Source organism: Pagrus major, chromosome 12 (assembly GCF_040436345.1).
Source record: "Pagrus major chromosome 12, Pma_NU_1.0".
NCBI classification, from domain to species: domain Eukaryota; kingdom Metazoa; phylum Chordata; class Actinopteri; order Spariformes; family Sparidae; genus Pagrus; species Pagrus major.
The window spans coordinates 2,915,702-2,933,545 of record NC_133226.1 but is presented as its reverse complement, the minus strand read 5'-3'; the positions used below and the strand labels follow the sequence as shown (position 1 = coordinate 2,933,545).

The following is a 17,844-nucleotide window of genomic DNA, read 5'->3' as shown; positions in this document are numbered from 1 at the left end:
TCTCGATAGTCGCTGTTGACCATGTCCTCTCATGCTATTTCAGCTGCAGCTTGGCCTCTCTTTGCTGGATTTCTTCAGTTGTTTACTCTTACTTGAATAAGTATCCTGCCTGAGTATCAGAGTCAGCCAAAACCCTGTAAAAAGTCTCCCCCTCTATGACCTCCTCTGCCCTCATGTTAAAATGAGGCTTTCGCTGTTGAACACATGGCTAATGTGCATACAAGTGAGACAAGAAAGAAGTTTTGGGTTTGAGTGCCAGCTGACACGCCCCATGTATGTATTGTTTTGTCTATCACGCCCGCTGGATACCCAGGATGGAGACTAGAAATCCAAACTGAATTGTTCTTCCGAGAACCAGTGATGTCACTGGTTCTCGGAAGTAAGCCAGATTTTACGGCGCCCCCCAGCGACACAGAGAACATTGAGGGGCTCACTGGTGTGTCCCTCAGCATGCACTAAATTCCATTAGATAGAGATTAAGGTTGAAAATTGGCGAAGTTACCCTTTAATAAATTAAGTTGCACCATTTCATTGTCATGTTATCAAAATTCCCCAAATTAATCAAACAATTTCAGAGTAAATTCATTTAAATCTGACTTTTACTTTATTTATTTTAGGAAGTCCTGACAGGCAGAAGTAATCAGTAGAGGAGCGATGGAGTGAGAACAGGGAATACCAAAAAATATAGAATGAATATAGAAAAAATATAGTGAGCTAGAGTTAAAGTAGGAATACCTGAGAAAGGAAAAGCAGCAATTAGAGATGCAATGTCTATATCGTCCCGATAAATTATCAGCCTGCTTTCCAAAAGAATGTGGATTAGCCAGCTAGGGGGGTCCTGGAGTATGCCTCCCCTCTGAGAATCATTTTGGCCATAAAAGCCCAAATTTGGTGGCCTCTAATGCTACTATTCCAGTATATACACTGATCTTAATTATTGCATATTTAGTTTGCCTACACAATTGTGAACATGTAGTGAATTATTACAAAGGAGAATAAGGCTTTTTGTACATTTTACCATCTGTAAATTGCTTTTGTTTTTTTTAAAAACCTTTTATGATTAAGAATCATTAGTCCATATTTTGTTTGTTACATATTTATTCATTGACTTGATTATTTTAAGGGTGAACATGCTTTTAATCCCATTTCTTATCTAGCCTATACTTTGGTTGCAAATTAAATTATTTATAGAAAATAAACCAATACAAAAAATAACTTAAGAATCACAAAATGTGTGAATGAAATCATGTGAATCATGAGAATTAATGCAACAGGATATGAAAGTTTGAACCTGATCCAAATCATAGCCTATCATTATCTTAGTGATTTTTTTGCAGACAAAACTAGTAACCCCCCAAGCAAAAAAGGTGTCATTTAAAGTCATAATTCCCATCACTAATTTGTGCCAGTGTGAGCAGAAAGGTATGATGGTCCTTATTTTTTCATTTTCCTCTCCCTGACTGAACAGAGATGGAATTTCCCTCCTCCTTGTCCAGTACTGAGAGGGCTTTCATTCATCGGATGGCCCAGTCCCTCGGTTACATTTCGAAGAGCAAAGGGTAAGTTCCTCTGCCAAGACCTAGGTTTATTTATATAGCACATTTCATACAACAAGCATAGACTCAATGCGCTTAGAAATAAAAGTAAACACCATACATGACAAAATCGCGTACAATACAATACAACACAGTACAATACAATACAATAAAAACATAAAATAAAAACATAGAATGGGGGGGTTGCACTTGCACTTCAGAACTTAGTCATTTAAGTGTTATTTGGCTTGATATTCTGAAAATATATTCATAGATTTTCATCCAACTTACTCAATAACCAAACGGAAAAACAAACCATGGCTGGAAGAAGCACCAAAGGTCGTAATGCCAACATGACAATAACCGGGCTTGCAAAGGCCAGCACGCCGTCTACCTCCAGGATCTCGCCATGACACAGGTGACCTCGCTCCAGCATCTCCTGTGGCGGCAGGCCCGTCTGAAATTGTGACTATTATCAAGGGTGAGGTCATGTTTGTGCTTGAAAGTGAAATCAAAGTGGAGATACTGAAGCTGCCAAAACTTTTTTTTTTTTAAACTTTAAAAAAACGAGGTGGCAGTGATGGGAAACACAATGGAGGGACTTTGTGGATGCTCCGATGACGTCATGGCTCTACAGCGCACAGTGCAACTACTTTCAGCCCAGGTGGCCACATTAGAGGATAAGTGCGAGGACCTGGAGGGAAGATCTAGATGTAATAATATCCGTATAGTAGGTGTACCAGAGGTGCACAGTCTCTCTGCTGCTAAAGGAAGCCTTCCAGCTCCATGAGGCTCCCTTACTGGACAGTGTACATTGCACCCTGCAACCACCACCAAAGCAATGATGGAGGGATGAACCATCCTGTAAAACATAAGCGAGTCCTGTCACATCTACATCAGTTAAAGACAGATATTGCTATCCTTCAGGAAGCACATCTAAACATAATCTGTCCTCCCGATTACCTGACCTAAATGAACATCATCTGATTATAGGCGTAGATATGAACTGTGTTGGCCCTTAGTCTGGACCGTAGCTCTGATAAGACTTTACCAATTTCTAAAGCTGACCTTTCGATTCAGATGTTTGTCGATACCTATGGCATAGTTGATGTCTGGCGTACTCTTAACCCCGCTGCTCGCAAGTATTCCTTCTTCTCGGCTGTTCATAAAATATTTTCCCATTGATTTTATTTACACAGATAACTGTCTTCTCCCTTTGGTTCAGGAATGTGATCATGCGATCGTAATCTCTGACCAGATGCTTTATTTCTCTATCTGTCCGAACCTTCCTCATCTCTTCCTGTAGTTCTCGATCTCTTGTGTGAATTTGGCAAAATGTCTGGCTATAAAGTAAATACACAAAAAAGTGAATTGATACCCATACATTTGGCAGCAATAGAATCTCCGTTTATCCATACAACACCTTTAACATTGTGTATGGAAAAAAATAATATATTGGTGTCTGGGTCTGACCTTTTCGCAGCAAATTTTCCCCTTCTCCTGTCCTCCCTTAAGGAAGATATTGATCATTGGGATCTGTTACCTTTATCCCTGCCAGGTAGAATTAACGCCATAAAGATGAGCATATTACCCAAATTTCTTTACAAATTTCAGTGTATACCAGTTTTCTTCACAAAGCCGTTTTTTATTTTGGTAGATAGAAAACTTTTCTCATTTATTTGAAATAAAAAGTATCCACACATACACAGAGCTATACTCCAGAGACAGTAGCCCTTTTCACACAGAGACTCCGCATTATTGCTGCAGCGAAGGCTCGCCATTTCTCTGCCTCGCCATTTCCTGCCTAGCCATTTCTCCGCCTCTGTATGTTCACACTGAAACAAGCAGCTAGCAGCACCAGTGTGTCAATTCATACAGCGCGCTGGCGCTGTGGATCCAAAACAGACATGACGTTGAGATCTGTGTGTTTTTTTCAACGTGTTTCCCCGGTGTCCACCTGTTAATCTAAATATGTATTCTCCGACTGTTTATAATCATATGAATGCAGTTATAAAGTGTTGTGATTGAGATCCTGGCCCACCATGCATCCTGGAAAATGACAAAGTTGGGTTTTCGGCTCTAAATTACATAATTACATAATCACCATCAGTAAACAGGACACTGTCTGACTCTTTTACTCGTGGGGAGGGATGCTGTTTTCTGGGGGAAAGTTCACTGAAATCTCAGTCTCAGCAACAGTACAGGAAAAAGAATCAGAAAAATATGCTGAAAGTTAAATAGAAAATAAATAGATATTTAAAAAAAACAATAACAATAAGATATTTACAAAAAACAAACAAGTGAGTGGAAAAGTGATCAGGTAGTGCTTGAGTTAAACAGTCTGATGGCTGTGGGGATAAATGATCTGCGGTATCGCTCCTTCTTACACAGTGGGTGTCAGAGTCTGCTGCTGAAAGCTGCTCAAGGCTTCCACAGTCTGGTGCAGGGGGCGAGAGCAACCTTTCCTTAGTCAGATTGGTGCTTCAGGCTCTGATAACTTTATGTTGGAATAAACTCCTTTCATCTCCCCTCTCGTGCTTGTTTTAATACATGTCAGTACCCTAATTTATAAAATTATTATAAATTATTTGTAATTGTGTGTATATATCTGTAGGTATGTATTTATGTATATATGTATTTGTATGTATGTGTAATGTGTATGTGTGTAAATATGTATACAGTGGTATTGTGTTTGCCTTTATATACATACGTACACGAGTTATTTTTATTCTTTTTTTTTAGTTATTTGATGTTTTATTAATGAGTATTTTACAGTATTTGTATATTTGTTTATTTATCTATTTACTCTTCTTGTGGAATCAAAGTTGTATTATCTGAATGTTTTCGTGGGTGGGGGTTGTTTATAAGTTCAGACATGTTCATGCAACTATTTGTTAACTGTTGTAGTAAAATAAATAAAGATATGTTTTTTGTCTGCGTTTAAAAGAACACATGGTTGTAGTAATAGACTGTAATTCTAGGTATGAGGAGGAGACCTTAATTGAATGATTTAAGGGATATGTCCGGTGTGTATTCAGTGAGCATGTCAAGGACATGGGAAGGAGCTGGGTGTTGCATCAATTTAAAACGATAAGGAGTATTTTAAAATAAATGTTTTGTTTTGCTGGGAGCCGGGAAGAGAAGTTAAAAGTCGAGTAATGTGTTTATACCTTTTGGTTTTAGTTAAAACTCTGGGTGCAGCAGTCTGAATAAGCTGCAGTTTATTTAACATCTGCTCTGTCAGTACAGCAAAAAATGCATTACAATAATGTAGTCTACTGTAAATAAATGCATGAACCAGCTTTTCAGAATTTGACTGATATAAAGCATCTCACTTTAGATATATTTCAAAGACAAACAAGGCAGTCTTGGAGATATGAGCTATGTGTTTCTGGAAGTTCAAGCAATATTATGTAACTTTTTTTTTTTTTACCTGAAAATAACAGCTTCAAAATCATTTTGATGGTACAGTGTCTTGTAATAGGGTGAATGGTGTCTCTAGCCCCATTCACACTGCCCTTTCAGTGCGGGAATCATGCGCTGATTCTCCACATCGCCGTCTGTGTGAAAGTTTCAGATGCGGAGAGGGGGGACAGTTTCGCTGCAGCTCTGATCCACCACTGGATGTAGCATGAGAGCTGCAGCAGAGGCGAGCTGGCGTCTGCGTGAATGGAAAAGGAAAATGGGGTTCACAGTCTGACAGCCAAACAGATCCTTCACTCATCAAATGAAAGTGCAATGACCCACAAAGCAGTGTTACAGGACCAAACAACAGTAATGTGGTAACTGGTAGTGTCTTTGGCAACTTATATATATAAATATAAATATATGAAAATATATATATAATTATATTATGTTGTACCTACAAACAAAACATACATTTAATTAAATATATATATTTTTAATATTCGCCGATTAATCGGCTATCAGCTTTTCCTTCTCCCAACTATCGTTATTATATCAGCCTTTAAAAATCCACTATCGGTCGATTTCTAATATGCGTAGCCCTCCAATAGCCTTTGCTACTGGTCGTCCAATAGTCCTAACCCTCCCAAACGGGGGGTAGAACCCATGCTGTGTCTACCCCCCCATGAAGCCCCAGTGCATGTGTTGCTTTGAACCTCAGCAACACTGCGTTCAGCTGGGCTTGTGGTTACAGGGCTATGAAAGCACTCATAGAACTGGAGTTACATCCAGGTAACAAATGTTTTTATGTTGTACGTGCTCCGCCCTCTAACAGGTTTTGCTATTGGTTAAAACCTAAGAAAAAGGCTGTCAGGCTGTGGAATCATGCTGCCAGGTGGGAAAGAGCCAACACCAGTCCGAACCCAGCCAAAAAATCAAAAGACGACAGCAGTTCAGCAGCGGAGCACCACCCGCCTGAGGGTCTCACAATAGACTGCAACAATGCCAGCAAAAGCTGGACGGTACCAAACGGCACCTCAGCAGGCTCCAGATGAGGTTGCCTCAGACAGTGCGCTAAGCACCAGATGAGATACAGAATCAGCAGTCATGTCCCTGAGCTGACTGCACAAAGGTCGAACCTCATAACTCTGTGAATACCATCACAAATTCAGCACTGTCTGTCTCAGCACAGTCACAGCCAGAGCAAACCAGTGCTGGAGATTTCTGATATGAAACAGCCCTAGACGCACCACAGGTGATAGAGTTTCAAAATCACTCTTCAATCAGCAAGACCTGGGCAGTAATGTAATTAATTTTCAAATCTCTTTGCAGTTAACTTCCTTAGTCTTATGGAGCAGGTAAAGTGCAGTCTAAACCGCTGGATGTCATTACCACTGTTGGTTGCAACATACAGATCACTGACTATTCCAGTTTTTGAAGTAATTAAAAACATTCTCTGCTCTTTGGTGGGTTGTGTTGTTGAATCTTTGGTGGTTGGTGTCATTTTGTAGACAGTGCTTATGTTTGGCGACACAACATACATACACACTTTCCCCAAGATAAAAAGAAATTCATCTTCCCATTCTGGATGGAAATTGTACACTTGTGAAAATAGATTTTGGCATTAAATAATTAACGTCTGACATAAATTGATACTTGTTTTAATTTGCGACTATGTATTTACCTTTATTTTAATTTATCTATTTAATTCGTTTTCCCATTTCATTTTCCATTTTATTTATGAATTTATTGATTACATAATTTTCTTTTCATTTTTTCCCCCATATGTCTTACTTTATCTTTTGTAAAACAACATGAATTTCCTGTTATTACTGTAATTATATGTTGTTTTTAAAAAAATGCTTTTTTTAGAGGACCAAAATCAATATAATAGTAAGACCACACTAAGACTTTTGGACCATTTACTGCAACATTTTTGGCTTGCGATAAACACGAGCCAAAATCAGTTTATGAGCATGAAAGACATTTCTCCTTTTATCCTTTCAGGAAAGGAACAGCTCGCTTCCTCACCCTCAGGAAGAAGGATGGATCAGAAAAACCCCGGCCTGCCATGCCCCTAACTCTCTTCCACAATTCATTATATTCCATCCGCATCCTTCTTCAGAGGTTTCCCGTCAGCAATAGGGAACGCATAGACCTACAGCCTAACAATAAGAGTGGCATGTCTGTGTCTCCAGAGCCTGGTGAGTGTAAATGTCCATGTATAACTAGGACTGTGCAGTGATTTACACATTTTCACTGTGATAAGACAATGTACAAGGTACAAGGTTAATTCTCGTATTATCTTACATCACAGGATTGCACAACTAAATGCAAGTTTTAGTCTCTTATGTTACACACAAAACAAAAGCTATATAAATGGATTATTAGATAATGTGAGTCTGGGTGGAAGTTTTTTTCACTCCAGGGCTAAACTTTCATTAGCAGGCAAGCAAGACACAGGGCTGGGGTCTTAAAGAGTAGTAGTATTTATTCACAAACCAAAAGCCTAAACTGTAGGCTACATCAGTACTGCTATGTGTTGTATGAAGTTGGCTGTTCTGCTCACTGTCACACACATGCTCCCTCTATTTCTCTCTCTTTCAGCCTCACACTTTAGTTATTTCTCAGAGTTTGCTACTTGTATATCACATTTTAGTTTAAAAAAAACCTGTTGCTTAGGCCATGTGCTGAGTCAATTTTGGCCCCATGGGGCTTCCAAAAACTATGGCTGAAACCCTCCTGATAGAGGTATTTCCTGGCTGGTTATGGCCCATTAAAGATGGCACGTACAGAGCCTCTGTGACAGGTTGTGATTGACATAGAAAACATCAGGAGTGCTGTATGGAAATACTTCAAAATTGAGGCAAATGAACAAGGAAAGGCAAAGGATTTTGGCAAGCCATGTACAATCGATGCTTCAGAGCCGTGATCAAGAACAAGCCAACCTCTGTAAAGAATTTCCAAAGGTTGGCGAAAGCTCCCATCTCAATATCACTGAAGCATTAAACATGATGGCCCAGTTGTTGTTCTGTTGTTGGCCTAACAGTCATTTGTAATTCTCAAAGTGAAGCTAATCCCCCTCAGAGCTATCGGGGCCAGAGGAATCTTAAACAGCAACAATAGAGTTTCATTTGATAGGAAAAGACTTTGACTATTTTCAGAGGTAAAATAACATACAGTTTACATACACTTGTAAAGAAGATGTACAGGTACGTGTCAAAAATTAGAATATCATGTAAAAGTTCATGTCTTTCTGTAATTTCATTCAAAAAGTGAAGCTTTCATATATTCTAGATTAATTACACATAAATTGAGATATTTCAAGCCTTTTTGTGTTGTAATTTTGATGATTATGGCTTACAGCTCATGAAAATCAAAAAACAGTATCTTAAAATAATATATTACATAAGTCCAATCACAAAAAAGATTTATAGTACAGAAATGTCGACCATCTGAAAAGTATGTTCATTTATGTTGATGAAGGTTCTTATTCATCCAGGTCATGGTCATTCTAAGTGCTGTATCATAAGCAACTGGACATGTTTCAGTTTCTTGAAGACGTTTCACCTCTCATCCAAGAGGCTTCTTCAGTTCTAACTAACTGGAGGGGAGCTGCAGGCTTTTAAACTCTGTGTGGGAGTGTCCTTACAGAGTCGTTAAGGACATGTGTGAGCTCTGAGTTTCAGAGTCGTTAGGGCCACTTGTGGGTCGTTGACCCAACCAGCCTTCATGTGGGTTGCTATATGTTCATTAAATCACTCAATACTTGGTCTGGGCTCCTTTTGCACAAATTACTGCATCAATACAGCACGGCATGGAGGCGATCAGCCTGTGGCACTGCTGAGGTGTTATGGAAGCCCAGGTTACTTTGATAGCAGCCTTCAGCACGTTTGTATTGTTGGGTCTGCGAGTTGGCTGGCCAGTCAAGCACTGGCAAAGGCTTGAAATATTTCACTTTATGTGTAATGAATCTAGAATATATGAAAGTTTCACTTTTTTAAATTAAATTACAGAAAAAAATGAACTTTTCCATGCTATTCAATTTTTTTTAGATGCACCTGTATTTCATGGCAGTCTTCAGTTCCAATGATTTCTACAGCTCTCATTTTTCTGTGATGAATGAGTGGAACACAAACTACTTTGTCACAAAAACATTCATGAAGTTTGGTTCAGTAATGAATTTATTATATGTCTTCTGAAAATGTGACCAAATCTGCTGGATCAAAAAATATACATACAGTAATTCTAATATTTGATAGTCATCCACAAACTTCTGGCATGCCTCTGGCTGAACTTGTTACCACTCCTCCTCTACAGAGTTGGTGAAGTTACTAACTAGAAGAACTAAATTTGTTGCCGTCCTGGCACAGACTTGTTTCTTCAGCACAGTCCACATGTTCTTGATGGGGTTCAAGTCAGGACTTTATGAAGGCCATTCCAAAAGCTCAATTCTAGCCTGATTGATCCGTTCCTTTACCACTTTTGATGTGTGTTTGGGATCATTGTCCTGTTGGAACACCCAACTGCACCCAAGAGCCAATCTTCTGCTGATGATTTTAGGTTTTCCTGAAGAATTTGGAGATAATCCTCCTTCTTTATTATTGCCTTTACTTTCTGTAGAGCAATAGGTCCACTGGCAGCAAAACAGCCCCATATCATAATACTACCAGCCTCTCAGCTCATGTTGATGTAAAACACACTTGACTGTGGACACTGACACCTGTCTTCCAGCAGCTTCTAATTCATCGCAGACTTGCTTTTTGGTGGTTTTTGGTTGACTCTTGACCATCCTGACCAGTTTTCTCTCAGCAGCAGGTGATAGTTTGTGTTTTCTTCCTGATCGTGGCAGTGACACAACTGTGACATGCACTTTGTACTTACAAACAGTTGTTTGTACAGTTGATCTTGGGACCTGTAACTGCTTTGAAATGGCTCCAAGTGACTTTCCTGACTTGTTCAAATCAATAATGCTGAGCTCCTTAGACTTTCCCATTGTAGTGTTCATGGCTGAATCTAATGGCTGTATCAAACAAGCCCTATTAAAATGGGCCCAGAAAAGTCAGCAGCTGTTATCAATCATAATCCGTCAGAAGAAGTGAAGAGGCCACGCTACAAAGAACATTTGATTGACGCAACTTTCTATAATCACCTTAATTGATCGTTCCAGTTAAGTATGTATATTTTTGATCCAGCAGATTTGGTCACATTTTCAGAAGACCTATAATAAATTCATTATTGAACCAAACTTAATGAATGTTTTTTGTGACAAAGTAGTGTGTGTTCATTCCATCACAGAAAAATGAGAGCTGTAGAACTCATTGGAACTCAAGACTGACATGCCTGCTCTTCACAAGTGGATGTAATCTTTTGAACACGACTGTATATGCTGCTGTGCTTCACACAATACACAAGCCTTGTTATATTTAGATTTGAATTAAATCAAAATTTTTATCCCTTCAATGTTGTGTCAAGAAAAGGTATTGTATTGAAGTTAAAAATTCCAATATAATGACAACACCAGTACATTGGACATTCTCCTGTGACACTGATGTGTTTAAAATGTCAGTAATAAAATCAATTAGCTGACTGGCACCTGTTTACACGGCAAGGGATGTTATCAGGCCCAGAAGCTTTGCTCATGTTCACTCTAAGCAGGATTGTTCTCACATCCACTCTGTGGTTACTGACAGTGGTCAGTCCTCTGGATGTAGAGTAGACTTACAGCTGAGTCCTTGTTGAGGAGATCAAAGCAAGCATTAAATATTTAGCTCATCTGGCAGCATGGCCACACACATGATGGGTGTGTTCCTGCTTTTGTAGCCTGTAATGGTATGGATACTCTTCCCCATGTCTTTGGTGTTGTTAATGTTCAGCTCTTGCTCCACTCTTTGCTGATGTCTCCACTTGATACCAGTTATCAGTTTCACTCCAGCGGTGTTGCAAGCTTCCTTGTCACCTGACTGAAATGCAGCTTTTTTGACTTTGGATAGAGCTTGCCCTAATCCATTCATCTTTTCTTTTCTTGTTGGGGAGTGATTTAATTGTCTGTGTGATCAACACATACACATGTGCTGATGTAAAAATGGCAAAACTAATGTAATGGTGACGTAATCAATCTGGTGCGCCTCTATACTGCCCACTTATAAAAAATGTTCCTGACTCTTTGTTCTATGGGCTACATTATAAAACAATAATAGAAAGGTTATATTTTTGCAATTGGTTGTTTTTTGGTTGTCAAAGTCATCGCACAATATCTGTCACTGTGATTTCGAGGGAAATAACACACTGTTTGAACAGAAGAAAGTTGCTGGAATACCTGATGTATTTTACCAGAAAGTAACCATACTAGGCTTCTGCTTTGCAAGTAGGACAAAATACCTGAATGTCAAGTTAACTCATATGTTGTATAGGGTCGGGTAATAACCTTCACCTCTTTCCTCAGACAACAGTTGTGACAGGAATAGGACAAGTGGGCGCTTAAACAACGGCATACCCATGGCGCCTCGGAGGAGGAGTCCATCAGAACTGGACAGCTTTCGATGCTCCCTGCCTGTGCATGAACGCCAGGGGGAGATTGTCCAGCTCATCAGAGAGAACAGGGTGGTGCTGGTGGTGGGAGAGACTGGCTCTGGAAAAACTACACAGGTGGTTCTGCCCGACAGATACACGGTCCAACAGATCACAGATTATGATGAAAATTTGTACAGACCTGAGAGATTAAACTCTTCCCAGGATGTTTTCCAGCCACAGTGCTGAAGCTCTTAAGTTTTATTTTGCACCACTGGAAGAAATTTGTGTATCTGCTGACATGAGAAAAGCTTTAGATACACATTGTTGCAGTTGTAAATGTTGAATTCCATTCCATTGATACGGACACTGCAGATCAATAGAAAATAAATCTCTATTAGACATACCAATTTAAACTCAAGTGTGAAGAACTCACGCAACACAATCACTGATGCATGGAAGAAAAGTCACTTGACTGTGCAAACATACTGGGTTTAAACAGAATGAATAGACATGTTTCAGGTTTATTTAACTGTTTTAGTTGTCTCCCGTAATACCATATTGGAGGAAATTGGAGGAAATTATTGATGTCTCTAATATGAAATTTTGAAAGCAAATTGATGTAATGTTATCAAAAATCACTGCTTTCAGAGTGTATGAGACACCATGGTGTGGAATTCAGTATTTTCAAATAATAGAGTTTATTGGTCATAATGATATTTCATCCTTTTGATTTACAAGTTCTATCTCTCTGACTCTGCAGTTAGCAAATTAAGACTTTCTGAAAAAGGTACCCCCTTTTATAAAGAGGAGAGGCCTACCTTTAAGCTGCCCCGTGCCATCTTTACATCTTCGCTGAACTTCATTGTAGTAGGAAGGTAGCAGAACTAACTTTAATTCAAAAACTTTATTATGACCAAATACCTGCAAAACCAGTGACATTCCCATCAGCCTAATCTGTACTTTGTGTTTAGTTCTGCTGCTTGTCTTGTCTCTCTTAGTCTTGTTTAGTTTTTTAATGTTAGACTACTAGGATGCCTTGGTTTATGACCAAGTATTATCACTTCACTGATTCGACCATTTTTTATAGAAATATGGTATTATTGACACTAAAACAAAATCGCAAGATCTTGGAAGTGTGCAGAGATTTGTTTGATTTGCATGTCTTTCAGTGTTTACAAAATATAGCATTTTTGGAGGGACTGATATTGTATAACTATACCATACAGAGCCTCAGCATGAAGGCTGTAAAGGTAATTAATTGTCGTGTGTTGTCCAGATCCCACAGTTCCTGCTGGATGAGTGCAGTAGGAATAATGAGCCCTGCAGAATCTTCTGCACTCAGCCCAGACGTCTGGCTGCCATTGCTGTGGCTGAGAGAGTGGCAGCTGAGAGAGGAGAGAGTGTGGGCCAGACTGTCGGCTATCACATCAGACTAGAGAGCAGGTAGATTAGACCAGAGTGTCTAGATGCTTTGTGTTTTTGTAGGGCACACTATTCCATATTTACTTTGAAAATCTGGACACAGTATTCCACATTCTGAATCTTTGTGTATGGCTTCGAAAGAGAATTTTGATTAAATAGAAGTTAAGAAATTTCTGATTTGTGCAATTGAAGTTCAGATGGAAATTATCCCTATAGACCGTAGTGGTGGAGAAAGTATTGTATCCGTCTGTCTGTTTTCTTCTGGATTTGTCAGTTTAGGCTGGTTTGCTGTCATAACTCATTTCTCCTTCGTTCTTTCTCTCTGCTCTCTTGAATCTGAAGAAGCAGGGAGGAACATTCACATAAAAAAGAAAGAGCAATTAAATTTACAGATAGATCAATCTTACTGATTCACACCTGTAAAAGGGCCTCTTAGGTGAGGTTAGATTGAGGCATGGCCCCTCTCCCAAACCTAAAGTAACTATTTAACTTCAATTTGCACAATTAGCATTTATGTAAAAATGTTCCATGTCTAACATTTGTGAACTTCTGGAAAACAGTTAGTTTGCTCAGTAAGGAAATGTCTCTTGTAACTGTTGAAATCTTAGGGTCTCCCCCAAGACGCTGCTAACCTTTTGCACCAGTGGAGTGTTCCTCAGAACACTGATGGCTGGAGATGCCAGCCTGACAACTGTCACACATGTCATTGTGGTGAGCATCAAAAATCAGGAAACTCGTCCACTCTGTATTCCTGCTTATGAAATACACATATTTGAAGCTTATGAAATACACATATTTAAAGCTTGGATTGTTTTTGAAGAGTAACATAACAGCAGGCTGAAAAGCTATGTTTTGTTCTTTTGTCCTATGTTGTTCTTTCTGTGTTTTAACAGGACGAGGTGCATGAGCGTGATGGTCTGACTGATTTCCTGCTCACTAAAATGCAGGATGTGCTTCAGAAGATCCCAACATTAAAACTTATTCTCTCCAGTGCTGCTCTGGATGTAGACCTGTTCCTGAAGTATTTTGGCTCCTGCCCTGTGATCAATCGTAAGTCCTACTAAGTCCATCATTTTTTAAATAAATTCCAATCTCTACTAACAGTGACAAATGACGTCCTCATGCGGCTGACATTGGTAAACATTAAATTCTAGTCCTACCTGACTTAACCTCTGCTTTTGATACTATTGATCACTCCATCCTGGCTAAATGTCTAAATAAGTTGGTTGGTATCTCAGGCTTTGCTCTCAATTGGCTATTGTCCTGAGATAAGATGTACCTTTACTAGTTCCCCCATAGGACAAATTCAGTATGTGTTTAACTGGACGTTTTGGGGTGTCATAGACAACTTTGTGTCCTCAACCACCCATGTGCTCTGTGACATTCGGCAAGGTTCAATCCATGGTCTCATTCTTTTCTCACTTTAACATGTTACCTTTAGACAACCTCATTAGCCAGTTAATTTGCATCTCTCACCACCACACTGATGACATGCAGCTAACCGATATAGGTAGTTACCCTCTATGACTTGCTGGCTGCTCTTAAGGAGTAGATGTAACTCAATTTTCTTTAACTAAACAGACAGACAGACAGAACTGTTGTTGGTCCTCATTAGTCCTGCCTCATCTGGCCACTAATGTTGAACCCTCCACAAGAAACAAAAAATAGAAAAGAAAGAAAATCCATGATGTGACCTGGGAAAAGTTCATGGGTCTACATCAACATGAGATGATATCATCTGCCTATTTGACACAACCGGTCATGAGAAGCTGCCACTCGTTTTTCTGCTTTTCGCCATTAAAGCAATATACAGCACATAAATAATTGTAAACCACTGTAACTGATTAAGTGCAGTAAAGTTTACTTTAAATTGACTCTACTAACACAAAAAACATGGCTTAGCAACAAGAACATTTAACACAAATATTAAATTCAGCTCAAAAATGAATCGTCTAGCAGACTTTCCCTCTACTCATAGCAGCAAATAACATGCATTATTCATACTTTCTCGCTCATTGCCAGTGTGAATCTCTGCATCTCCCAGCAGAACACTGTGGCTGAAATTTAGCCTGTATGCACGTTTTTCAGCCTGACGTTGTTGAAACAGAACAGCTAGTAATATTGCCGTAGTTAGAGCAACAAGTTAGTGGATTTCTAGGTGATATGTTTGATGAGCCGTCTTTTCTCCAAAATCCAAAATATTTCTACACTGCTGATTTATTCCTGAGGGGAAAGTAAATATCCTGATTGCCTTTTTTTTGGCTGCTTGCCATGAAGGAAGGAGGTGACCAATCTGCCAGGGGAACTTCCAAGATAAAGGCATATCTTAAAGATGATTTTCAAAGAGGTTTTTCACTTTGCATCAATGATATTGAACTGTTGATCACTGAATCAATACATCAATACATGGTTATTATAAACTGAAACACTACAAATCTGTGTATAAGGAATGGGATGTTGATTATTATTATTGTTAGTGTATTATTATGAATTAATGACACTTTAAAAAATATATATTTTTAGTCAAAGGAAGACAGTTTGAAGTGAAGGAATTCTTTCTGGAGGACATTCTGAAGCTGACAGGCTTCAACAATAAGGACATGAGGAAATACAAGGAGGAGACACACAGAAGTATGAACCTTTTATTAATTAGTTCACTTAATCACACAGAAATGCATCCTAGCTTCCTGTATGTTGTCTTAATTTCCTCTGTGTGTATCACATAATCCTGTCTCAGAGGAGAAGAAGCAGAAACGCTTGACGGAGTGGTGTAAGGCTGTGGAGAATAGTTGTGTAGAAGGGGAACAGATGACCACAGTGTCTGCCACAGGCTTCCAGCAGGACAGCAACTCCCTGGAAAGAGGAGACGGCACCTTCAACAAAACCGTAAACCAACAAGCACACACACCACTCTCTATGCACCACTCCAGTGGGTCTGATCAAGTCCAGTGTTCAGCATCTTAACTGGCTGGTCAGTGTGGCTAAAAGGGGACAGTTTAATTACCTCAGTCATCAAGCATGTGGCCATTTTGAGCTGATGTAGCGCCACTACTCATTTTCCCTAAGGCTTGATAAGCCTTTTGTTAGATTTCATTAAAATGTAAAAGAAAAATGCATGAAGCCCTGGCTATGTTTGACATCACTGCATATTTACTATATAGGACAAAAATGTGGGGCACTATATTTGTTGTGCGTCATTTGATTTGAATGTCTGAAAGGGTGAATCGATGCTCTAATGCCCTCAAAGTCCCACAATTCCAAAAAAACACACACCAGGACCCAAGGTTTCCCAGCAAAACATTTTATTGTTTATTGTTACTTTGAGTTTTTTTTTATTCTGAAGATTATGAAAAACCTTAAGATATTTGTCCAGGTGAATCCTTAAAGATACCTGAACTTGAGGTGGTTGACTGTGTCTTGTATTTAACCAGTCATTTTCAGTAATTTGTATGTTAGCTTCTGTTTCCTTCTTATATTAAAACATACATTGTAGAAAGACTTTCCAGTTGTAAAGATGAATAAATCCCGGAGATAAGTTTTCTGTTTCTGTTACCTTTACATGCATCAATGAACACCCTAATCAGAGTCATCCCTGTCTCTCCAATAGTTTTAATATTATTGTCGAAGTGATGTCTTAATTGGAGGTATCTGTAGAAGTTGTGTATACATAAATCGTGAGTTTCTGTAAGTTGTTTAGGGTATTAAACCCCTGTTGGAAGATATTACACAGTATGAAGTGATGCCTGAGTTTGACCAATATTTAAATCTCCTATATATATATATATGTATATATATATATATATATGTATATATATATATATATATATATATATATATACATATATATATATGCACAGTTGCAATCCAAATTATTCAATCCCCATTGCATTTTAGGTTTATATATATATAATATAACATATATATATATAGATCTGCCAACCTGCGCCTTTTGACATCAAAGTACGCTGGTACGTTTTGTCACTCTAAAGTATGCAGAAAGCTTGTGACACCTTGTGAATTTGACCAGTTGTGCAGCAGCAGTCTTGTCTAATGGCAAGAGGCAACAGTAATACCCATGTAGCCCCCTGAAAATTAAAAGTCGATGTAGAATTATTCTGTCTTGTTCTCACTCCAGCTGGCTGTTTCCTCCAGTGAATACTGTACTGTGAACTCCTTTGCAATTGTAAACGGACTGTGTTGTGTGTGGAAAGTTCAGTTAATGAAGGGTTGAGTACTGAAACACAGGCCCTGGGACTAAATTATAGCTAAATTATTATAGATCGTAATGGCGTGTTAGCTCCGTTAGCTCTGACGTCAGTAGCTGTTTATCTGTATCCGTTTTGTGGGCTGTCGTCCCTGACGCAGACTCCTCTGGTCTCCCAGCCCTGTCTGTGTATAGGAGAGCAGAGGAGCCCCTCCAACTAACGTTCATTACAATACAACAAAACCTCTGCAAGTAAAAAGCCTTTACTTACTTTATAAGTTCTCCTGTTCAACAAGCGTAAACATGTAAACATGTAGAGCAGGGTCATTTCAATCTGCTCTGTCCGCTCTGTGCCAGTGCAGATTGGCATATTGTTACAACGAGCCAAAACAAAATCTGTCTGTATGGAGTTTGTTTAAATTAGTTTGACATATATCTTAAAATTATGCAAATTCTTGTAAACTGTTGCTGGCTGAGACAAAATATTTTAACAGACATATTTTATACTTTATATTATACTATCCTCCATTTACCACCAGTGGGCCACCTGGGCCACCCCAGTGAATCATCTCAGCAGAGGGAGGAGGATAGAGGACAGGAGGGATGACTGATACTGATTTATGTCTATGCTCTTCATTCACTCTGTATTGTGATGTTGATTCCAATGAGATATTATTGAGTGTATATTGTGACTTTGCTGTTGTAAACATTACTGTTGCTACTCTAGGAATGGCATTTTGTTAGATTTAAAATATAAATAACCTC

The 17,844-nt window shown here is 38.9% G+C and overlaps 1 protein-coding gene across 2 annotated transcripts in view; it reads left to right on the top strand.

Annotated features, from left to right (window-relative positions):
• Positions 1-17,844, top strand: part of ythdc2 (YTH domain containing 2) — a 48,262-nt gene that overhangs the window by 5,447 nt on the left and 24,971 nt on the right. For both annotated transcript variants that reach the window (XM_073478472.1, XM_073478471.1), the window contains exons 4-11: positions 1,469-1,559; positions 6,948-7,144; positions 11,386-11,588; positions 12,730-12,896; positions 13,484-13,586; positions 13,769-13,925; positions 15,399-15,506; positions 15,613-15,761. In XM_073478472.1, coding sequence (XP_073334573.1) covers positions 1,469-1,559; positions 6,948-7,144; positions 11,386-11,588; positions 12,730-12,896; positions 13,484-13,586; positions 13,769-13,925; positions 15,399-15,506; positions 15,613-15,761 — 1,175 coding nt within the window. The remainder of the gene's footprint in view (positions 1-1,468; positions 1,560-6,947; positions 7,145-11,385; positions 11,589-12,729; positions 12,897-13,483; positions 13,587-13,768; positions 13,926-15,398; positions 15,507-15,612; positions 15,762-17,844) is intronic.